General features: G+C 48.9%; 1 protein-coding gene and 1 pseudogene across 1 annotated transcript in view; one reads left to right on the plus strand and one right to left on the minus strand.

The window, feature by feature from the left end:
* SPSB4 (splA/ryanodine receptor domain and SOCS box containing 4) overlaps window positions 1–8,134 on the minus strand; it is a 61,498-nt gene extending 53,364 nt beyond the window's left edge. The window contains exon 1 of the mRNA XM_029215355.1: window positions 7,441–8,134. Within this exon, the coding sequence (XP_029071188.1) occupies window positions 7,441–8,134 (694 nt within the window). The remainder of the gene's footprint in view (window positions 1–7,440) is intronic.
* A 9,955-nt stretch (window positions 8,135–18,089) lies between these two features.
* Window positions 18,090–19,058, plus strand: LOC114890183 (annotated as a pseudogene).
* The last annotated feature ends 5,405 nt before the right edge of the window (window positions 19,059–24,463 follow it).

The following is a 24,463-nucleotide window of genomic DNA, read 5'->3' on the forward strand; positions in this document are numbered from 1 at the left end:
TCTCCTCCTCACTCCCTTTCCTGCATGGTCCAGTAGCGCCCAGCCCGCAGCCAGGCCTAGCAACCATCTGTTCAGAGGCAGATGCTGGTCTTCAGGCCCACCACCTCACAGCCCATCCCTGCTGAACACACGTGCGGGCACAGCTGGCGAGGACACCGCTTGTTTGGACATCCGTGCTGAACACACGCTCACCAGGCAAGTCACCAGTGGGAGCTACAGAGCGCTTGAGCCAGACATTTAGCTGGAAGCCTTTAAGGCTGCTCGAAGGGAAGGCTGAGCACTCCCAGCTCACCTGTGACAAGCTCACAGTGGCCTCTGAACCTCAGGTGGCGCTTCCTTCATGCATCCTAAAGAGAAAAGAGTCCAAAACCTCCCCCAGACCAATGTATTCCCTTGTGTGGAATCCCTCAGAGCTCACAGTGTGGACCCAAATTTAATAACAATAATTATTTCCACATCTAATAACACTAAGCAACTTTAACAGCCTACGGGAGCTATAATAGTTACAACCGGCAATTTTTAAACCTACCTTTGTCAGTACCTTCTATGTGCCCGGCACCAGCCTAGTCACTTTCCATATATGACCCACGATCCTGATGGATCGTGGCAAAGTACATTTCTATTACTATTACAGATGAGGAAACCGGCTCAGGGGTGAAGTGACTCACTCAAGGCCGCAGCTAACAAGCAGCCAAGTCAGGACTGGGCCCAGGGCTGGGAGATCCCTGAGCCGCAGTTCTTCCCATGACACCAGGCTGTGAGCCTCTGAGAAAGACGGCAGCAGCTCTGCGGTGGCCCACGGTGACACCTGTCCCAAACGGGCCTGCGTTTCAAAGCTCCCTTCTGCAGGCAGGACTTCCTGGACTGAACCTACTCATGACTGTGTTAATTGTGGGGAAAAAAGCCCTCAAAGCAGGGCCACAGCGTCTGAGTGAAACCTTTTTTCAGCTGAAAGTCTGTTGCTTTTTAGTGGGAAACAAAGGGTAGGGGCCAGTTTCTGAATGCTGAGATCCTGAATTGAATTGCTGGGCCATCATGCAGCCTCTGCTTGGCCCGGGTGTGGGGACAGATGTGCTGTGCACGGTGCACAATGAGGGGTGGAAGTGGATCACTCCGGGGTCAGGCTTCAAGGGGGTGACAGCTCAGAGCCAGCCTCACTTTGTTCCAGGCAACTATGACTCCAGTCCCGCTGCGATGGAGAAAACATGCACGTATTGAGCACCTACTATGTACTCCGCTATGAGGGTGGCTGAGGCGGCTAGGATGCAGTCCCGCCTCAAAGAACTGCCACTCTCGGCAGGAGCAGCAATAACAAAAGAGCAAAACACACCTCTTATGAACCTGCTCTGTGCAAGTAAGGGGTCCAGGGGTCTCACTGTGCTGACATGCACCCCATGTAAGGACTGACTGAATTATACATCTCAAATGCTCGTGGTCCAACAATGAGTCTGAAGCCGTCTTAATTGCAAATTAATGTGATTGTGCCGTATTTTAAATCAGAAACCAAATCTTTCACAAGCATTCATCGGGTGCCCAAGACGAGCTCAGCACTGGGCACAGCACAATCAATGATGCAGGCTAAGTGTGTGATATCAACAGCTCCCCTCCACCCCGCACCTAACGTGAGCCACATGCTGGACCACGCTGCGTTTCTGCATCTATCTTAATACTCACCAACCCTGCGAGGTACATATAATTATTCCCACTGCACAGATGGCAAAACAAAGGCTTGAGGATGTCAATTAGCCAGCGGGGGGCAGAAATAAAATTCAAATCAGGACCAGAAGTTTATTCTCAAAGACCGGAAACTGCCTAAAGGTCCAAAACTAAGGGTCTGGATAATCCAATCATGATCCAGCCACACCATGGAAACCCATGCAGCTGTTAATAAGGAGTGAGGCAGCTCTACATTAATATGAAACAATCGCCAAGATCTATTAAGGGGGAAAACAAGGCGCAGAGCGCTGTTCGCAGTATGATCACATATGTGTGAGACTTCTCTGTCATAAGATTCTGGAAGGACATAGGAGAAAGTGATCATGGTGGTCATCAGCAGGAAGAGAGGCTGGGGAGCTTCGGGGTGGAGGTATTTCACCAGGCAGGCTTTTGTAGCATTGAAATTTGTTGCCACATGCATCCTTTACCTTTCAAAAGTATTTTAAAGTCCCCAGTGTGCCCGCTTCCCCACATATGCCTCCTGGCTAACCATCTGTGCCCTGGGGAGATTCACACCTACCCAAGAAGGCATACACATGTGGAAAAGTGAGTGACTGGGGCAAAGCGGGGATTGGGGAGGGGGGGATGGGAGGAGGACTCAGCCTGGAATTGGGGGTGCAGGGGACAGAGCCCTGGGTTGAGGGCTGTGGTGAGCTGGAGTCAGGGCAGAATGATAGGGTGCGGGGCAAAGGGGAGACCAGGCCTGGACCTGGCTCAGGATGGGGGAAGAGCAGAGTTCAGAGGATGGTGCCACCCAGGAGACACAGGGGAGCTGGGCAGGAAGGTCGTGAGTGCAGTGCACACAGCTCTGGCAAGGGGACGGTGTCCTTGCAGCCATCCTGGTAGAAAACTCTCTCTGCCCTTCATCAGTACCAGAAGCCTTGGCTGGACGCCAGCCTCCTCTGCTGAGCTGATGTGCCAATAAATGTTTGTTGGCAGATCAATTAAACCATCTAGGAATGACGTCTGGAACGACAGTTTCCCTGGCTCAAAGCAGGTGGACAAGGCTTCCCTGCCCGCTGGGCCTGAGATCCTGGGGTACCCGCTCCCCGTCCCCGCTTAGTCAGCCCTGGGCTCGGACACCTGCTCTTTGGAATCAGCGGACAGAGTGGAGGCAGCAGGGCCGGCCCAGGTAGCAGGAGGCACGGGAATGGTCACGACGACCTGGGTTTCAGGGCAGCTCTGCCACTGGCTAGCCGTGTGGCCTTAGGCTAACTCTTCACCTCTCCAAGAGTCAGTTTCCTCGTCTATAAGATGGGTTTAATAACAATGACATTGCCTCAAGGTTTATTGCGTGGGCTGACAAAAAAAGAAAATGAGTAAAACACTTGGCCCAGGGCACAGAACTTGGGTGGATTCCCCCAAACGTATAATTATTATGACCCTCAAATCAAAGCTGCTCCGTCTGGGGTCCCCTCTCCTCTTCCTGTGTCACTCGCATACTACTCACTACCACAAGAACTCCAAGACAGGAGACAAAGCCGTTCTGTCAGCCCTCCTGGCCGCCAGCATGTGGAAGGAGGTGCCAGGGGCTGGAGGGCAATTCCAGAAACCAGCCCGGAGCAGATTCCACGGGCCACCCTCACAGCAGTTGGGACATTTTCAGTGACACTCTCCTGTTAGCGACCGAAGGATGCCTGATTCACAGCCACCGCTGGGGCTGTCTATATGCAACTAGCTTTTCAGAACGCCCCGCGGAGTGCTGTGCTCAGCCAAGAGCTTGGTGGGCTGGAGGTGAAACCGGGGGGAGGGACAGCATCTCAGGGCCTCCTCCAAACTCACTGCTGAAGGAAAGGGTCCAGTCCTTTGCTGAGTGGCCACCCAGCCCGGTGGAGCAGCCTCTCCTATTCCTTCTCTTCCTGCCTTGTCTGTAAACGTCTCCACAAGGGACCCACTAAGCCAGTGTGCCTCAGTTTGATCCAGTTATTAGCTGTGTGACCTTGAGCAAATTACTCAAGCTCTCTGGGCTTCAATTTCTTCATCGGAAAATGAAGATGCTAATAAAGGTATTAGCTCAAAGAGTTGTTACAAGGATTAAACGAATTAAAATTTGTAAAGTGCTTAGAATCTAGCCCAGCACAGACTAAGTATCAGAGAAGTGTTGTTAGCGTGGCGCTGTTATTGCTGTTATTATTTGACCCTGGACCCAGTCATCCGGAGCCAGCTGGCCTGTTTGCCTGGCCTCGGTTCTGCACTTCCCAGCTCACTCGGATGGCAGAGCCCCTGGGCGTCCTGCAGCTCTCTACTGTAAACCCCCCAAGACGCTGAGTTGTTTCGTTCCATGGTGTAGCCGAAGAACACATTTGTAATAGGAAAAATGCACTTCCAGGAGCTCTTGTCCTCCACAAACACATACTTCAGAGTTACAGGCAGTTAGCTCTTTCTCAGTCTTGCTTTCATAGTCATAAAAATCAAAAATTGAGAAAATCATGCCCATTAACTTCCTTCCTACACATTAGAAGGGAAGTCGCTTATTGAGGCCACTTTTGTTTTTATCCATAGGTGAAGCCCCGGACCTGGCCCAGCTCACTTAGTCAAAGCCGCAAGCACCAGTCGCTGTGGCCCTGCTCTGTGCTGGCGAGCTTTATCGTGCCTGTTTTACAAAGGAGAACGCTGAGGTCCAGAGCGAGGAGGTAATCATCGTCCAGGGCCCCCTGGTGAGTCCTGGGACCAAACTCTAACCCCATCTGTTCCACCCCCCATGGCCTTGTGGGGAAGCAACCCCAGAGAGCGGCCCTGCCTTTCTGCCCTAGAGCCTGTCTCTAACTGTGGTCACCTAACCCGCTTGGGTCTGAATTTGGGGACCCACCTTGGTGTCCACAACCAATTGGCTCAGAATTCTTTTCATGCACAGAATTCCACCTTGAGTCACCCTACCTGCCCAGGGACTCCCTAGGGCCAAACCCTTCTCGGTGTCCAGGGGTCCACTGGACTTCAGCCCAGGTCACTAGCTACAGGTATCACACAGTCCCTTCCCAACCAGCCCCTCAGACTCCCCTCAGCCTGTTCTTTGGTGGCTCACCCTGTAGTCGGGGCTTGTTCAAAAAAGCTGAGCTCCCCCTTTCTTCAATCACACCCTGCCCAAGATAGAGAACATCACTCCTATCTGGAGAAGGGGCCAGCACCATAGCACTCAAGCCTAATCCTATCACCCAACAGGAGATGCCACAGGCTCGCATCATATGACATCCTGGCCTTGTCTCCCCTTGCCTCCTGGATGGGCTTTCTAGCCTCAGCCAACCTGAAAAAACCACTGCCAACAGGGAGGATAGAATGCTCCAAGTTTTAGTCTCACCAAGCATCTCCAGCCACCTGAAGGATCCAAGAGCTCAAAATGTTCTGATCACGACTGTCCTCTCCCACCCAGCCTCCACCCTCAGCAGCGCACCAAGCAGAACACCATGGCTTGAATACCCTTGGTCCTATCCTTCGTGGGGGAGCCACTGCTGCAACCTTGTTAGCACCTTAGTTTTGTGCCAGTAAACCAATCAACAGACAATAGTCCAAGCGTGGATCAATACCCAAGAGGAAGCCCACCTTGGGGGCCCAATGGTTGGCTCAGGTAATTCCTCTGGGTATCAGTGCCAGCCTTTAATCCCAGCTACCATAGTATTGGTGCCGTCACACAAGATCTCACAGCAGCTATGAAAGGGACCTGACACTGTCCCATTTTACAGATGAGTAAAACGAGCCCTAAAGCATTAGAGTGACTCACCAAAGACACAAAACCAATGAGCACTGGGGATGCAGTGGGAAATGAGGCATGTCAGACCCCAGAGCCTTGGTACAACAAGGCCATCCTTGTAGTCCAGTGATCAGCTCTGGCAAGTAGATTTTCCAATTCCATTTAAAGAGAGTATTTGTTGTTGCTGTTGATTTTCTAAGCACTGGGGTTTGCCTGGTCATCATGTCTTTGAGGGTTCTCAACATTCTCCACAAGGCACTGCGGCGACTAAACTAGCCCGATTCAGGACACACTCAGCCTCTCTTTACTTAACCAGTTAATCAGAGAAAACAGGCCACTCTGCCATTCAATGGCAACCTGAGTCCAACAACCACAGAAATGAAATATGAGCAAAAGTGTCGCCAATTGTACCACAGAGTGGAGCACACCAGCCACTTTCTGGTGGTCTGTCACCCTTGAAAATGGTCTACCCACGCTAACCTGAGTCAATGTCAATTTTTACTTGAGTAAAATCTTGTTCTTGACCTCTTTTCTGGAGCGTCACTCTCAGCCCCTGAGCCAAAGGGGGGAGCATGGGAAAAGAGTGGGCTTCGGAGGCTGGCAGACCTGGGGAGGCTCGGGTTCTGGTTCTCCATAGCTCTGCTCTTGAGTTTCTCTTCTCTGAAGAGGGGCAATTATATCTCTCATTTAAAATGAATAAGCTGAGGGGCTTCCCTGGTGGCGCAGTGGTTGAGGGTCCGCCTGCCGATGCAGGGGAGGTGGGTTTGTGCCCCGGTCCGGGAGGATCCCACATGCCGCGGAGCGGCTGGGCCCGTGAGCCATGGCCGCTGGGCCCGCGTGTCCAGAGCCTGTGCTCCGCGGCGGGAGAGGCCACAGCGGTGAAAGGCCCGCGTACCGCAAAAAAATAAAATAAAATAAAATGAATAAGCTGGAATTCTGGCTTTAAGTGCCCAGCGCTGGGAGCTTCGTCAGGGGTGTGGCAGGAAGTCCGTTTGGATGAGGTGTGTACAAGCTCACAGGTGACTGACTCCAGGCCCCACTCGGCTGGGATTCAACACACGGGACAGGCGACCACATGCACCTCTGTCCAGAGGCCACCCTGCCTCCCTAAGTGACTCCCTCCTAACACCAAGAACTATTTTCGTTACTAGGATTTTTAAGCTGCCTCACAGGACGGTTGTGTATGTTAAATGAGAGGAGGCCTTAGAGTTGCCAGCAGTCAAACACAGCGGCCTGTGGGCTTCTGTGCAACCTGCAAGGGTGTTTCGTGTGTCCACACGATGTCTTAAGCAGCTGCCAACGTGAAAAATTGGAACAGTTCGCACAAAATCTAGATTTCTAGGTCCTCTTGAAAGAACTCAGAAGATTCCACAACTTGTGGCTCTCATTCCCATGAGGCAATAATCAGCCAGATGCCCCCTTTCACAGAGAGCTCAGCGGGAAGACCTAGATTTGAGTGTTCAGCCCCTGCATACAGTAGGTGTTCAATAAATGATAGTTATCACTACTTATTATTTATCAGTAACTCGAGTGCATGGGATTCAAGTGCAGGGATTGCGTCTTCTACTTGTCACTCTCCTCCCACTGTGAACTTGAAGCCAGAAACACGGGAGACGTCGTTTTGCACAACCCTTACAGAGACTGAAACGTTCGTAATTAGCATCAACACCCAAATCACTTATTAGGCGCCAGTTCTAAGCACTGTCCTAAGCACGTCACATATATTAATTATCTTATTTGATTTCTCACAACAACCCGGAGCCAGATTACTATCATTGAGCCACTTTTGCAGAAAGGGAAACTGAGGCACACGCCAAGATCACCCAGCGAGCAAAAAAGAATCGAGGTCCAAACCCAGGAGCCTGGCCTCGGAGTCCACGTCCTCACCACGAGTTCAGGATTATCCCAGGTGCTGATGGAGGATGGGGCCTCAGGAGGATGTTTTCCCCCGTCTCCCCGCCCCCCCAGTTCTGCCTGGGACAGGCAGCCTCTGGACCCACCCCTGCCCACCCCTTCCCCCCTCAGCAGGCTGCACTTACGGTCAAGGCCATTGATGTAGCGCATGGTGACTTCACAGTGGCCCCACACGGCACTCACCACCGGGTAAAGCTTCTTGCCCTTGAGGCCACGGAAGGCCACGCCCAGGTACTGGCCGTCCACGACGAAGCTGAGTGTGCCCTCGTCCATGTCCAGCACCACGAGCAGCGAGTCGGGCAGCGCGAAGGCCTCATCGGGCCCCAGGAAGGCGGGGTAGGCCACGCCGGGTCGGTTCTTGCCGTCGTGGTAGAGGCGGCTGCGGCCCAGGTCCCAGCCCCAGGACTCGGCGTCGCTGCCCACCAGCGCCGTGTAGCCCACCGAGTGCAGCGGGGCCCGCGCCGTGGCCACGCCCACCACAGCGTGTGTGCCCCGCTGCCGCGCCGGCCAGTGGATCTGCCAGGCGTGCAGGCCGCGGGCGTGGCCCACCTTGCCGCGGATGCCGTCCGTGCTCTGCGCCACCGGGTGCCGGTGGAAGGTGAGCCGGTCGTCATCCTTGACGAAGACGTTGAGCGAGCGGTCCTCGGGGTTCCACGCGTGGCGCAGCTGCACCGCCAGCCCCGCTGCCGGCATGTCCAGCAGCTGGTCCAGCCGTGCCGGCCGCCCCGGCTCCGCTCCCCGCAGCTCGCGCTTGGCCGGCCGCAGCGCCGGCTCTCGCACCTCCACCGACTTGAGGCTCCCCGAGAGCTTCTGGCCCATGGCTCGCTGCCGGGACGCGGCCGCTGCGGGCCACCGCTACCTTGTGGGAGCTTCCGGTCCCCGCAGCCAGGGATGGGCCACGGGGCTGGAAACCAGGCTTCCGGACCGTACACGTCCACAGCCTCTGCGGGGCTGGGGCAGGGGCCCAAGCTCCTGGAAGGAAGCAAAGGACGCGGGTTATTACAGCAGCCTCGACAGCCACTTATGCCCATGCCTTGGCTGGGCCCTGGGCATGCATTAATAATAATAACTAATGAATCGAATGATATCTGAAACTTATCTAGAACTTGCCATATGCCAGACACTGTTTTAAGTGATTCATATTTATTATCTCATTTAATCCTTAAGACCTCCCTATAAGACATTCATTATCATTCCCATTTTATAGATGAGAAAAGTAAAGAGTATAGAGGAGATAAGTAATTAACCAACGTCCCACGGTTAAGAAGGGGCTGAGCCCAGATTCACACTGAGGCCATCTGGCTTCAGAGTCTGTGTTCGGCTCTTAGAGTAGTCACAGGCAATTTTATTTTAGAAATAAGGACTGAGCCCAGAGAAGTTGTGATTTGCTCAAGATCACAGAACATAGAGAACCCCAATGCATTTGGTCCCAAGAAACAAGCCCTGTGCCAAGGTTGGGGGGGACAGAGTGCCCAAGACAGGGGGTCAAAGATGTTTAGGCTGTGGCCCATTGGTTCCCATCCCTGGCTGCCCTGGGGAGCTTAAACAGCATTTAAAGTGCAGCCAGGCTTGAGAAGTCAGACACTGAGCAAGGATCCACCAAGGTCACCCAGGGACGTGGACACGGACATAAGATAACCATCTGAGGATGGGGTGGGGTCTCCATGGGAAGGTGAGTTGGAGGCAGGGGGTTGAGAGAGTTGATGTCCAGACTCTGGAGCCAGCGAGAAGTATATGCAAATCCCTCTCTCCATCGCTTAGCTGTGTGTCCACAGGAAGGTCTCTTTGCCTCTCTAAGACTCCAGTTTCCTCATTTGTTGAATGGGGGTAAAATGCTCCCTCCAGGTGGTGTGGGAAGCTAAGAGACAATATCAAAAGTCAAGCCTGAGATTCTGCGGGCAGGTTTTCCTCTCTGGCTCTATCTTCTGGGCATCCTGCATATACACCTTCCCTTTGGATGGGCTAGCTCTTTCTTTAGGCATATAAACATAGTTAACAGCATTGACCCTGGGCAACCTCCGCTGAGACAAGATGCTGGTTTTCAGGACTTGGCCACCATCACTAAGAGACTAGCCAGAATCCAGGGTGCTTGGGCTGTTTGGATGGGCCCCGGGTGTGGGAAGAGATGGAGAGCTGAGCCCTGCAACCTGTCCAGAGCATAGGTGTGTGTCCTCCCCTCCCTGGTCTGAGAGCTCCTAGGCTTTCCTTGAGATAGGTCAGGAGGCAGATGTTTTTCATGTCCCGCTCTGCCTGGCCATGACCTCCCACCCAAACAGTGGCACAGTCCCAGCCAAAGTGCCATACAGCACAGGCAGCAATAATATGCATTGCTTTTTTAACCCTCCAATTTTATTCTCGACTCCCATTTTCTTTCCTTTCTACTGTCAGACCCCAGCTTCAGCTCATGCTGACCCTATCCAGAGAGTTCTGGCTAATGTTTAAGGAAATACCAGATACATAAAAATGTACAACACTAGACAGTTCTAAGATAGCAGAATAGTTACTCCTTTTCATATCCAAAATCACCCAAAATAAAGGAGAGAGAGAAAGAGGAATGCAAATTTTGTCTTCAGCAAAACTAGAACACATTTGTAATCCAACCACAACTTATAAAGAGAGGCTGCCAAAAAAATGGTCAAGGGTTGCCAAAACCAGTGAAGATCAAACGAGTTGTGAGAAAACACCTACAGAAGACACCTGTGGCTGCAGATCTCAGTTGAAGATGGCAGAGCCAGCCAGTAGCTGGCACTCCCTGAAGGAGAAAACCAATGATTCCTAATCAGGAACAATGGGAACAGGGTATGCGGTCTAGCCGTGGGAGCTGCCTCTGACACTGTGGGGAAAGAGGAGGGCAGGGCTAACAGAGAAAACTTTACAGGTCTGCCATCTTCACAGGAAGCAGTGTGCTGCTGAGGCAGAGCGGGAGAAGGGCCTGAACTGGGGGAAGCCCAGGGCTGCAGATCTCTGCTGACTGGGTAGAAGCTAGAAATCACTGCCACAGTCCTGTGAACAGAGTTACCAGGAACCAGGGAGCAATCCTGCTCTCCTAAAATGCCTCCTGGTCCGCCTCTTCTAACTAGGAACCAGCACATGATGTAGTCAAAGATGCTGGAAAAGAAACAGAGGAGGAACAGAACAGGAAAAAATATGGTAAGCCAAGAAAACTCACCGTAAGAAAAAGCTGTCACAAAGCAGATAAAAATTGGGAGCAAATTTGTAAACTAATTTTGTGATCACTTATTTGAGAAGGGAGACAACTAGTACAGCCAAAAAAAAAAAAAAGATTAAATACATTTTTACATAGTTACAAAGGCAGCCTCCAGAAGAACTCCAGAAGAATAAATTACAGATCTTCCAAACTGTCAAAATGAACACAAAATAAAACATCATACTGAAAGATTTTGCTTTAAGAAGCAATAGAGACTAAGAACCAAGATGGCGGAGTAGAAGGACGTGCTCTCGCTCCCTCTTGTGAGAACACCAGAATCACAACTAGCTGCTGGACAATCATCGACAGGAAGACACTGGAACTCACCAGAAAAGACACCCCACATCCAAAGACAAAGGAGAAGTCACAATGAGATGGTAGGAGGGGCACAATCAGAGTAAAATCAAACCCCATAACTGCTGGGTGGGTGACTCACAGACTGGAGAACACTTATGCCACAGAAGTCCACCCACTGGAGAGAAGGTTCTGAGCCCCACATCAGGCTTCCCAACCTGGGGGTCCAGCAACGGGAGGAGGAATTCCTAGAGAATCAGACTTTGAAGCCTAGTGGGATTTGATTGCAGGACTTCAACAGGACTGGGGGAAAGAGAGACTCCACTCTTGGAGGGCAGACACAAAGTAGTGTGCGCATCGGGACCCAGGGGAAGGAGCAGTGACCCGGGGGAAGACTGAACCACACCTACCTGCTAGTGTTGGAGGGTCTCCTGCAGAGGCGGGCAGTGGCTGTGGCTCACAGTGGGGACAAGGACACTGGCAGCAGAAGTTCTGGGAAGTACTCCTTGGCATGAGCCCTCCCAGAGTCTGTGATTAGCCCCACCAAAGAGCCCAGGTAGGCTCCAGTGTTGGGTTGCCTCAGGCCAAACAACCAACAGGGAGGGAACCTAGCCCCACCCATCAGCAGTCAAGTGGATTAAAGTTTTACTGAGCTCTGCCCACCAGAGCAACAGTCAGCTCTACCCACCACCAGTCCCCCCCATCAGGAAACTTACACAAGCCTCTTAGATAGCCTCATCCACCAGAGGGCAGACAGCAGAAGCAAGAAGAACTACAATCCTGCAGCCTGTGGAACAAAAACCACATTCACAGAAAGATAGACAAGATGAAAAGGCAGAGGGCTATGTACCAGATGAAGGAACAAGATAAAACCCCAGAAAAACAACTAAATGAAATGGAGATAGGCAACCTTCCAGAAAAAGAATTCAGAATAATGATAGTGAAGACGATCTAGGACCTTGGAAAAAGAATGGAGGCAAAGATCAAGAAGATGCAAGAAATGTTTAACAAAGACCTAGAAGAATTAAAGAACAAACAAACAGAGATGAACAATACAATAACTGAAATGAAAACTACACTAGAAGGAATCAATAGCAGAATAACTGAGGCAGAGGAACGGATAAGTGACCTGGAGGACAGAATGGTGGAATTCACGGCTGCGGAACAGAATAAAGAAAAAAGAATGCAAAGAAATGAAGACAGCCTAAGAGACCTCTGGGACAACATTAAATGCAACAACATTTGCGTTATAGGGGTCCCAGAAGGAGAAGAGAGAGAGAAAGGACCCAAGAAAATATTTGAAGAGATTATAGTCGAAAACTTCCCTAACATGGGAAAGGAAATAGCCACCCAAGTCCAGGAAGCACAGAGAGTACCATACAGGATAAACCCAAGGAGAAACACGCTGCGACACATAGTAATCAAATTGGCAAAAATTAAAGACAAAGAAAAATTATTGAAAGCAGCAAGGGAAAAATGACAAATAACATACAAGGGAACTCCCATAGGGTTAAAAGCTGATTTCTCAGCAGAAACTCTATAAGCCAGAAGGGAGTGGCATGATATACTTAAAATGGTGAAAGGGAAGAACCTACAACCAAGATTACTCTACCCAGCAAGGATCTCATTCAGATTCGATGGAGAAATCAAAAGCTTCACAGACAAGCAAAAGCTAAGAGAATTCAGCACCACCAAACCAGCTCTACAACAAATGCTAAAGGAACTTCTCTAAGTGGGAAACACAAGAAAAGAAAAGGAGCTACAAAAACAAACCCAAAACAATTAAGAAAATGGTCATAGGAACACACGTATCAATAATTACCTTAAACGTGAATGGACTAAATGCTCCAACCAAAAGACACAGGCTTGCTGAATGGATACAAAAACAAGACCCATATACATGCTGTCTACAAGGGACCCACTTCAGACGTAGGGACACATACAGACTGAAAGTGAGGGGATGGAAAAAGATATTCCATGCAAATGCAAATCAAAAGAAAGCTGGAGTAGCAATACTCATATCAGATAAAATAGACTTTAAAATAAAGAATGTTACAAGAGACAAGGAAGGACACTACATAATGATCAAGGGATCAACCCAAGAAGAAGATATAACAATTATAAATATATATGCACCCAACAGAGGAGCACCTCAATACATAAGGCAACTGCTAACAGCTCTAAAAGAGGAAATTGACAGTAACACAATTCTAGTGGGGGACTTTAACACCTCACTTACACCAATGGACAGATCATCCAAAATGAAAGTAAATAAGGAAACAGAAGCTTTAAATGACACAATAGACCAGATAGATTTGATTGATATTTATAGGACATTCCATCCAAAAACAGCAGATCACACTTTCTTCTCAAGTGCGAACGGAACATTCTCCAGGATAGATCACATCTTGGGTCTCAAATCAAGCCTTAGTAAATTTGAGAAAATTGAAATCATATCAAGCATCTTTTCTGACCACAACGCTATGAGATTAAAAATGAATTACAGGGAAAAAAACGTAAAAAACACAAAAACATGGAGGCTAAACAACACGTTACTAAATAACCAAGAGGTCACTGAAGAAATCAAAGAGGAAATCAAGAAATACCTAGAGACAAATGGCAATGAAAACACGATGATCCAAACCTATGGGATGCACCAAAAGCAGTTCTAAGAGGGAAGTTTATAGCTATACAAGCCTACCTCAAGAAACAAGAAAAATCTCAAATAAACAATCTAACCTTACACCTAAAGGAACTAGAGAAAGAAGAACAAACAAAACCCAAAGTTAGCAGAAGGAAAGAACTCATAAAGATCAGAGCAGAAATAAATGAAATAGAAACAAAGAAAACAATAGCAAAGATCAATAAAACTAAAAGCTGGTTCTTTGAGAAGATAGAAAAAATTGACAAATCATTAGCCAGACCCATCAAGAAAAAGAGGGAGAGGACTCAAATCAATAAAATTAGAAATGAAACAGAAGTTACAACAGACACTGCAGAAATACAAAGCATCCTAAGAGACTACTACAAGCAACTCTATGCCAATAAAATGGACAACCTGGAAGAAATGGACAAATTCTTAGAAAGGTAGAACCTTCCAAGACTGAACCAGGAAGAAAGAGAAAATATGAACAGACCAATCACGAGTAATGAAACTGAAACTGTGATTTAAAATCTTCCAACAAACAAAATTCCAGGACCAGGTGGCTTCACAGGTGAATTCTATCAAACATTTAGAGAAGAGCTAACACCCATCCTTCTCAAATGCTTCCAAAAAATTGCAGAGGAAGGAACACTCCCAAACTCATTCTATGAGGCCACCATCACCCTGATACCAAAACCAGACAAAGATACTACAAAAAAAGAAAATTACAGACCAATATCACTGATGAATATAGATGCAAAAATCCTTAACAAAATACTAGCAAACAGAATCCAACAACACTTTAAAAGGATCATACACCATGATCAAGTGGGATTTATCTCAGGGATGCAAGGATTCTTCAATGTACGCAAATCAATCAATGTGATGCACCATATTAACAAATTGAAGAAGAAAAACCAAATGATCATCTCAATAGATGCAGAAAAAGCTTTTGACAAAATTCAACACCCATTTATGATAAAAACTCTCCAGAAAGTGGGCAGAGAGGGAACCTACCTCAACATAATAAAGGCCATATACGACAAACGCACAGCAAACATCATTCTCAATGGTGAAAAACTGAAAGCATTTCCTCTAAGATCAGGAACAAGACAAAGATGTCCACTCTCACCACTATTATTCAACATAGTTTTGGAAGTTTTAGCCACAGCAATCAGAGAAGCAAAAGAAATAAAAGGAATACAAATCGGAAAAGAAGAAGTAAAACTGTCACTGTTTGCAGATGACATGATACTATACATAGAGAATCCTAAAAATGCCACCAGAAAACTACTAGAGCTAATCAATGAATTTGGTAAAGTACCAGGATACAAAATTAATGCGCAGAAATCTCTTGCATTCCTATACACTAATGATGAAAAATCTGAAAGAGAAATTAAGGAAACACTCCCATTTACCATTGCAACAAAAAGAATAAAATCCTAGGAATAAACCTACCTAGGGAGACAAAAGACCTGTATGTAGAAAACTATAAGACACTGATGAAAGAAATTAAAGATGATCCCAACAGATGGAGAGATATACCATGTTCTTGCATTGGAAGAATCAGTATTGTGAAAATGACTATACTACCCAAAGCAATCTACAGATTCAGTGCAATCCCTATCAAATTACCAATGGCATTTTTTACGGAACTAGAACAAAAAAATAAAATTCGTGTGAAGACACAAAAGACCCTGAATAGCCAAAGCAGTCTTGAGGGAAAAAAATGGAGCTGGAGGAATCAGACTCCCCGACTTCAGACTATACTACAAAGCTACAGTAATCAAGACAATATGGTACTGGCACAAAAACAGAAACATAGATCAATGGAACAAGATAGAAAGCCCAGAGATAAACCCACACACCTATGGTCAATTAATCTATGACAAAGGAGGCAAGGATATACAATGGAGAAAAGACAGTCTCTTCAATAAGTGGTGCTGGGAAAACTGGACAGCTACATGTAAAAGAATGAAATTAGAACACTCCCTAACACCATACACAAAAATAAACTCAAAATGGATTCAAGACCTAAATTTAAGACCGGACACTATAAAACTCTTAGATGAAAACATAGGAAGAACACTCTTTGACATAAATCACAGCAAGATCTTTTTTGATCCACCTCCTAGAGTAATGGAAATAGAAACAAAAATAAACAAATGGGACCTAATGAAACTTAAAAGCTTTTGAACAGCAAAGGAGACCATAAACAAGACGAAAAGACAACCCTCAGAATGGGAGAAAATATTTGCAAACGAGTCAACGGACAAAGGATTAAACTCCAAAATATATAAACAGCTCATGCAGCTCAGCTCAATATTAAAGAAACAAATAACCCAATCCAAAAATGGGCAGAAGACCTAAATAGACATTTCTCCAAAGAAGACATACAGATGGTCAAGAAGCACATGAAAAACTGCTCAACCTCACTAATTATTAGAGAAATGCAAATCAAAACTACAATGAGGTATCACCTCACACCAGTTAGAACGGGCTTCATCAGAAAATCTACAAACAACAAATGCTGGAGAGAGTGTAGAGAAAAGGGAACCCTCTTGCACTGTTGGTGGGAATGTAAATTGGTGCAGCCACTATGGAGAACAGTATGGAGGTTCCTTAAAAAACTAAAAATAGAATTACCATATGACCCAGCAATCCCACTACTGGGCATATACCCAGAGAAAACCATAATTCAAAAAGACTCATGAGGGGCTTCCCTGGGGGCGCAGTGGTTGAGAGTCCGTCTGCCTATGCAGGGGACACAGGTTCATGCCCTGGACCGGGAAGACCCCACATGCCGCAGAGCGCTGGGCCCGTGAGCCATGGCTGCTGAGCCTGCGCGTCCGGAGCCTGTGCTCTGCAACAGGAGAAGCCACAACAGTGAGAGGCCCACGTACCACACACAAAAAAAAGACACATGCACACCAATGTTCATTGCAGCACTATTTACAATAGCCAGGTCATGGAAGCAACCTAAATGCCCATCGACAGACGAATGAATAAAGAAGATGTGGTCCGTATATACAATGGAATATTACTCAGCCATAAAAAGGAACGAAATTGGGTCATTTGTTGAGACGTGGATGGATCTAGAGACTGTCATACAGAGTGAAGTAAGTCAGAAAGAGAAAAACAAATATCGTATATTAATGCATGTATGTGGAACCTAGAAAAATGATACAGGTGAACCGGTTTGCAGGGAAGAAATAGAGACACAGATGTAGAGAACAAACGTATGGACACCAAGGGGGGAAAGCGGCGGGGTGGGGGGAGTGTGATGAATTGGGAGATTGGGATTGACATGTATACACTAATGTGTATAAAATTGATGACTAATAAGAACCTGCTGTATAAAAAAATAGATAAAATAAAATTTAAAAATTAATAAAAGAAGCAATAGGAACAAAAACACAGAGACATAAAATATGATAGTAAAATTATGACCAAAATACTAGCTATGGGGCTTCCCTGGTGGCGCAGTGGTTGGGAGTCTGCCTGCTGATGCAGGGGACACGGGTTCGTGCCCCGGTCCGGGAGGATCCCACATGCCGCAGAGCAGCGGGGCCCATGAGCCATGGCCACTGAGCCTGCGCGTCCGGAGCATGTGCTCCGCAACGGGAGAAGCCACAACAGTGAGAGGCCCGCGTATCGCAAAAAAAAAAAAAAAAAAAAATACGAGCTATGTTAATGATCGGCCATAGCGAACTACTAAAAAGAAAAGATTGTAAGGTTGGGGAACAAGACAAAACTCCCACCGTATTGCATATTTAAGAGATATCCCCAAAGCAAAGGAATTCAACAATGTTGAAAAAATAGGAAAGGTAAATATATATCAAGTCAGGGCTACATCAAACTAAGCAGGTACAGTAACCTTAATATGAGGCAAGTAAGGTTGAATTCAGGGCAAACGATATTAAGTGAGACAAAGAACATTTTATAACAATAAAGAATATAATCCACAATTGAAGGTTGAACACACCAAATAACAGCACCAGAATTCAAAGCAAAAGCTACAGGAAATAGAAGAAAGGTCAGACAGACACACAGTAGAGGCAGACGATTTTAATTCACCTCTTTCAGCTCATGACAGATCAATGCACCAAATGAAGTAAAGACATAGAAAAACCAAAATTGCATAAGTAATGACATTTAATTGATGTATACGTATTTCTAAAAATTGCCCATATATTAGGCCACAAATAAAACGTCACCAAAAAAGCAGACATAATACAGGACCTGGAAACACAGAAGAAAAACTAGAAATTAATCACAAAGTTATGGATCAGAAAATCCTACCACCTGGACGTTTTTGAAAACTCTCTTTTAAACAACTCGGATCAAAAAAGAGACCTATATAGAAATTGTACAGTATCTAGAAAACAAGAATATCAAAAAACATTCCATATATTGGAACCTGTGGGATCCCATTAAGGTAGAGCCCAGAGGAAGTCATGGCTGGTGTACTTATATTAGTAAATGAAAAAGAGTGAAAATATACAAATTAAGCATAATAAAATAGAAAAATGAAAGATCTAATCAGCACAGCTGTCGGGGAGCCCAACGCGCCACTCCGCGTCCTGCCCCATCTGTCCCCTGGAGTCGCCGCCCGCCGTCACCGCGCCATGACCACCGAGCAGCTAGTCCTCCAGGGCCCGGGACCGTGGGGCTTCTGCCTTGTGGGGGGCAAGGACTTCGAGCAGCCTCTCACCGTCTCCCGGGTCACTCCCGGAAGCAAGGCTGCTATAGCTAATTTATTATGTATTGGAGATGTAATCACAGCCATCGACGCACTTGGAAGCTCAGGAGAAAATCAAGGGCTGCACAGACAACTTGACTCTCACAGTAACCAGATCTGAACAGAAAATCTGGTCGCTTCTGATGACAGAGGAAGGGAAACATTATCCATACAAGATGAATTTAGCCTCTGAACCGCAAGAGGTCCTACACATAGGAAGCACCCACAACCAGAGCGCCCTGCCCCTTACCGCCTCACCTGCCTCCACTTCTGCTCCAGGGTCATCACAAACCAGTACAACAACCCAGCTGGCCTCTACTCCTCTGAAAACATCTCCAACTTCAACAGTGCCTTGGAGTCAAAGACGGCAGCCAGTGGGCAGGAGACGAATGGCAGAGCATTAGACTATTCTCAGCTTCCAAGCGGACTCGTCATTGATAAAGAATCTGAAGTTTATAAGATGCAGCAGGAGAAACAAGAGTTAAATGAGCCTCCAAAACAGTCCACTTCATTCCTGGTTTTGCAGGAAATCCTGGAGTCTGAGGAGAAAGGGGATCCCAACCATCCCTCAGGATTCAGAAGAGTTAAGGCTCCAGTCACCAAAGTGGCTGCATAGATTGGAAATGCCCAGAAGCTGCCCATGTGTGACAAATGTGGCACCAGCATTGTCGGCATGTTTGTGAAGCGGCAGGACCGTCACCGCCACCCTGAGTGTTATGTGTGCACCGACTGTGGCAACAACCTGAAACAGAAGGGCCATTTCTATGTGGAGGGTCAGATCTACTGTGAAAAGCACACCCGGGAGCGGGTCACTCCACCCGAGGGCTACGATGTGATCACTGTGTTCCCTAAGTGAGCCGGCAGCTCTGCACCCAACACTGTTCTCCAGCGAGCCCCTGCTGCATCTTGTCCTCTGAAAGCTCTGGCCTCTCTTTTCTTGAAAGTTCTCGCTTACTTTGGTTTTATCCCTGCTCGTTAGCTAACTGACTCATGCTGGCTGTGTGATGCCGGCTTTTATAATTAACGGAAGATGGTTTTGTTCAGTGTCCCGTTACCAGCATCACTGTGTCTTCTCTTCTCCTCCCTTCATCTCTGCTGCAAATGGACATCAGCCAAATTTGAACCAAGCTGAATTTAATATGTCTGACAATGATTCTTTTACTCAATAAATTAATAGACTTCAAAACAAAAAAAAAGATCTAATCAAAAAACAGAACAGGGCCTCTCACGGTGCCGACTGTAAGCAGCTCTGTGGCCCACACGGGGCATTTCTTAGGGAAATTGCTTTATCCTTGTGCACACCATGCCAACTTTGGAGCTGTTGAAAGACACCTTTAACATATTTGAAAGCAGCGGCCAAGCAGCAGCCCCAGAGGAGACCATGCTGGGTCATAGAGGGCACGGTGCTTTCCTTGCTGGCCTCGAGACCTCTGCCCCATCAGTGGCAGGTGGGGGCCTCAAAAGCTGCCCACCCTGGCGACGGTGGAGTGGACACACAGCAGCCCTTTGCTACTCCCCCCAAGACAGGACCCAGAGTGAAGTGCTCATGTCCATTAATGGCCATCCACTAAGGAAAATTAGTGACAGCACAATATAACGAAGGGCAGGGTTTGAATCCCTTCCTGTCCATTGGGCCCTGGCAAGGGCTTACCCTCTCTGAGACTCATCTGAAGAGTGCTCTATGTGCTAAGCTTGCCTGTCTTTGCAAGGATCAGGGGAGACATCTGTAAAGTCTGAAATGGCACAGGGCACCTGGGAGGCACCCAGTAAATGTTAAGTGCTCCTTTGAACTGTGTATGTCCTGCGACATTGCCATTTCACCACCTGAATGCATCCTAAAGAAACACCAGGGCGTGCACTAGGATTCAGCTACAGAAGCAAAGGGCAGGGTGGTTCATAGAACCAAAAGGTGGAGATTAATGTAAATGCTCACAATAAGGGGCTATAACTTTTTCATGGGGTCCCCAGCTTCCAGCCAGATCTACTCTGCCCGTACCTCCCCTGCACCCAGCTGGGATGTTGCCTCTGCAGTCCTCGCCCCGGAGAAGTTCCAGCTCCTATGGTCTCCTGCAACTGTGACTGAACTAACAAATGAATAAAAGACGGGCTAAGTAACTCGGTTTTATTCCCCATGGAACCTGTCAAAGGTAGTGGTCAGGATCAGAAGCTAGAGCTGGGAGACAGGAAGTTACTAATGCAGATTCCCAACTCCTAAACCGGGGTCACAGGTCTATCTTCATGTCTTTGTCCAGGCAGTTGGGACCCCCAGTCCTTCCTTCCTCACCTCCCCAATCCAGCCTGAGAGTCCCACCTCCTCCAGGAAGCCCGCCCTGATCCCCCCAGGGCCTCTAGGTGCCTGCCCCACACTTCTGTCACCCCTGAGCCAGCCACGACTTTCTGGTCCACTGATCTGCGTTTTTCTACCTCTTGAGGGGCATTCCTCTGGGGACAGGAAGCTCTCCCCTGGGCTTCTTCACCAACTCCCATCCAACCCCACCTAGCACATATACAAACAAGCACTGTGCTTTGGAAGACAGGGAAGAATACATGTATGGGTGTGAAGAAGAGATTCTGGGCAAGTTCTCACGTTCTGCTCTCTCTAGAGGATTCAGCAGGGAAAGGGCCGGGGCTGGAGTCAGGAGATGAGAGCACGGGGCCTAGTTCTCCATTAACACAGTCACTGCCTCTGAGCCGCTGACCCTGGGCCGTATCCAGTCTGCCCCTTGTTATACACTGCTGTGCAGCCTTCCTGCTCCCAGCCTCATTTATTCTTTCAACAAACACTTGGTGGATGGCTGTCATGTGCCAGGCTCTGTGAGGCTGAGAGCTAGGGACACAAAGCAGTGGCCAAGTCAGGCTCAGCCCCTGTTCTCTCTCTCCAGACAGAGGGAGCGGGTACTGGTCACCTTTCTCCTCTTGTCTCCACCATAGCTCGTGGCGCTGGGCCAGGCACAGAGGAGATACCACAGAGTCTAAGTTCCTGGTAGGAATAACACTGTCTCTCAACCCAGCAAGCAGACAGCATACTGAACGATGCCTCCATCACATTTCCTCAAACCAAACTTAATTTCTTAGGCCATGCTTGGATGGGGATGCTTAATGACATTATCCGGAAGGATCCGCCCCAGGGCTTCAGTGATGGCTGCACAAGAAAACAAAAACTCAGATTGCCAATTGCCCTTCCCAGGACCCTGGTGGGTATTGCAACCTGACAGGGGAAATGAGGAGACACGAAGCGTGGATGTCGCACTTCTTCAGGAGCCTCAACGGTTTGCAAGGTGTGGCGCTCAGTCTTCAGAGGCCCAGGACCCAAAATCCCATTCTCGAAGTCTTGTCTGCTGGACTCAGCCAGGCATGGGGTCTGCCAGGAGACAGGACTGCCGCAGGATTGATAATGACTGGGTTAAATGCCCTCCCCTCAGTGCGGCCTATGGCTTTGGACTTGCTGGGGTAGGGGTTGGGGGTGGATTACATTCCTTCATTTAAGCAGCAGTAACGATGCCTCCCTGGGGATCTGAGGCTACAGGAAAGTGTAAGACCCGATCACTTCCCTCCTGAGAGAGCTCACGCCAAAGGGGTCAGACCCAGTGACAGGTCTAAATAATGACAAGGACTGTAAAAAGCAGTGCACTTTGATACCACTTGAATTCCTATAATAGACTGCATATTGGTTTCAAATATATACGACACCACTTGTAAAAATGCAAAGCTGATCTAATTCACTCTCCCTGCTTAAAATCCTCCACAGGCTCTCCACAGCTTTCAGGATAAAGTACAAACTCCTAACCCTAACCCTCCCCAAATGCTCCCTGATGCTCCCCTGACCCATCTCCCTCTGTGAAGCCCTTCACGGCGTCCCCACTAACCGGCGTGTCCTGACCCTCTGCTGCCTTCACCCCTTCCCCCCCCCTTGCACGCCCCCCCTTGCACGCCCCTCCACATACACACACCTGGGCAATTCATTCTACTCGGGTATCAGTGCCCCTGGGGAGCTCCCCATCCCGTGCCGTCAGAGCCCCTGCACCTGTCTCCATCACAGACTTATCACGAGGGGCCCTAACGTCTCCTCAGCTGCCTCCCTCCCACCAGACGGGAGACAATGCAAGAGCAGGGGCTGGGTCTCCTCACCGGAGTCCCCAGGACTCTGCAGGGCTCTGGCTCAGAGAAAATGGTGGATGCACAAGCACGAGCAAAGAAATAAAAGCAACCTGCCACTTTAGAGAGAACCTCCACCGAGGCATGACTGGGAGAGCAGAGCTCCCTGAGCTCGGGCAAGTCGTTTACATTTTCAGCCCTCAATTTTCACCTCTGTGCAATGGTGCCAACGGTACCCACTTGGACCTGGTTAGGCTGGGATGTTTCTCAGATTTTCTTAGTACAAATATTAAGCAGAGAGGCTATTCTATTAAAAGATGCTGATTCAGAATGAACCTGCCAATGGTGAATGAGCTAGAGAACCTCCAAGCTTTTACTCACAGGTGTCCATTCACTTTTCTCTCTGTACATGTGCATGGAGCTCACGCGACACTGGGCTGGGCAGGCCCTTTCTTCCCAGGAGAGCCATCTGTGCAGCTCCAGGTGGAACCATCTCACACCCATCTTCCTGGACTGTGAATCAATGAGGCTTCCCCGTGCCTCTCCTTCTTGTGGGGTTTCCATGGGAATCTTCCCACGGGTGACCGAGCCAGGAGCCCCCAGGGCGGAAGCTCAGGCTGTCAGCCAGCAAGGAACGCAGGGGATGGGATGAAGGAGGTTTGCCGGCCGGTGACCAAGCCAGCGTGCTCTGCCAGGTCATTTGAAAGAGACACACCTCCAAGGCAGGAAGGCCAGAGGCCCTATTTCCACGTGTATTCCTGACGGGTCTGGTCATCGCTCCAGCTGCCCCTGTGCCCTAAGCACACGTGGGTAAAGTTCTGCAGGACAGCTGGCCTCTGTGAGACCCAGCATGGCTCAGGCTGGAGCAGAGCTAGGAGAAAGGGGACAGGGTGGGTGCTGCATAACGGGACCCTCTTGGATCAACTTCTATGACGAAAACACAATGATCTTCATGTCTGGCCCATCATTTATCTCATGAGCCGAACTTTGCCCACTTAGTATAACTGGTTGTCTGAAAACTCGGGATGCCTGAATGAAAAGGGAAACTCAGGCTTGGTCTAGGAGATCATAGTAGGAACCTGCTGGGATTTCTGAAGGTCCCTCTGTTAAGCTTCAGCTGTCTCTGGGAGCATTTTCGAGATACGGGGGTGGGGGGGTGGGGGGGCATTGCTGGAGACGAAGAGGGGATGGAGAGGAAGTGGGGAGACAGGGAGACCCAGAGAGAGAGAAGAGAGGGAGGGAGCCCCAGGGAGCAGAGAGCCACTCTGGCCCCGGGAATCTGTGTGACTTGCGAATCTCACAGAATGTGGCTGACAGGTGAGAGGTCTCTGCGGACTCAACCCCACGAGTTTCTGGAGAAGTCAGAGCTCCAGGCTCACTCATAAGTGACTTTTCACAGCACTGAAAGCCAGGTGGGGTACTTGGGAACTGCTCTGGGCCTCTCCCTCTGCACACACCAGCACACGGAGGTGTAGAGCTCGGGGCAGTCTCCTGCCACCTCTCGGCTCTGAGGCCCACCTGGCTGGCCTCATAAATGGGGCACGCCCACTGCTGCATCTTCATTGTCTGCTGTGCCCTCTCTGCATGCATCTTCTCTCGTGACTGGCAGTTCCAGCGCTCTGTGGAGCCTCCCAAACGGGGTCTCCAGCCCCGCCTTCTCTCCTCAGCACCAGACCCACCTATCCCAAGGCCTCTGGCCACGCCAGACTAGGGGCTCCTTCAAACGACCTTGTAAAGCCAGCTGGTCTCTTTCCCCTAGGACACGCCCACCCACTCTAGATATCAGACCTGGGGTTTCGGGGGCCACTGGCACCTCAGAATCTACATGCCCAGGACTGAAAGCAGCCTCTTCCCTCTCCGGCAAACCAGGTTCTTCTCTCGTCCCCATTTCTGCCATGGATCCCCCTGTCTCTCGGTCTCCCTCAATGCCTTCAGCTCTCCCTCAATTCAGATCTTGCCCGGATTACTAAATGGTCTCCCAGTGGGGCTCCCTGACTCCAGTCTGTGGCTCCCAAGCCACCCTCCATGCTGCCACAGGGTAACTCTGACCAAGGCACACACACACCTTTTGTTCAGCTCTCCAGGTGGCTTCTCCAGGGAGAAGCCGCACCCCTTAGCTTGGCATGTAAGAGTCCTTAAGATCTGTTCTTGCTTACTTCTCCCACG

This window comes from Monodon monoceros, unplaced genomic scaffold (assembly GCF_005190385.1).
Source record: "Monodon monoceros isolate NGI ecotype Baffin Bay Population unplaced genomic scaffold, NGI_Narwhal_1 Super_Scaffold_11, whole genome shotgun sequence".
NCBI lineage: Eukaryota > Metazoa > Chordata > Mammalia > Artiodactyla > Monodontidae > Monodon > Monodon monoceros.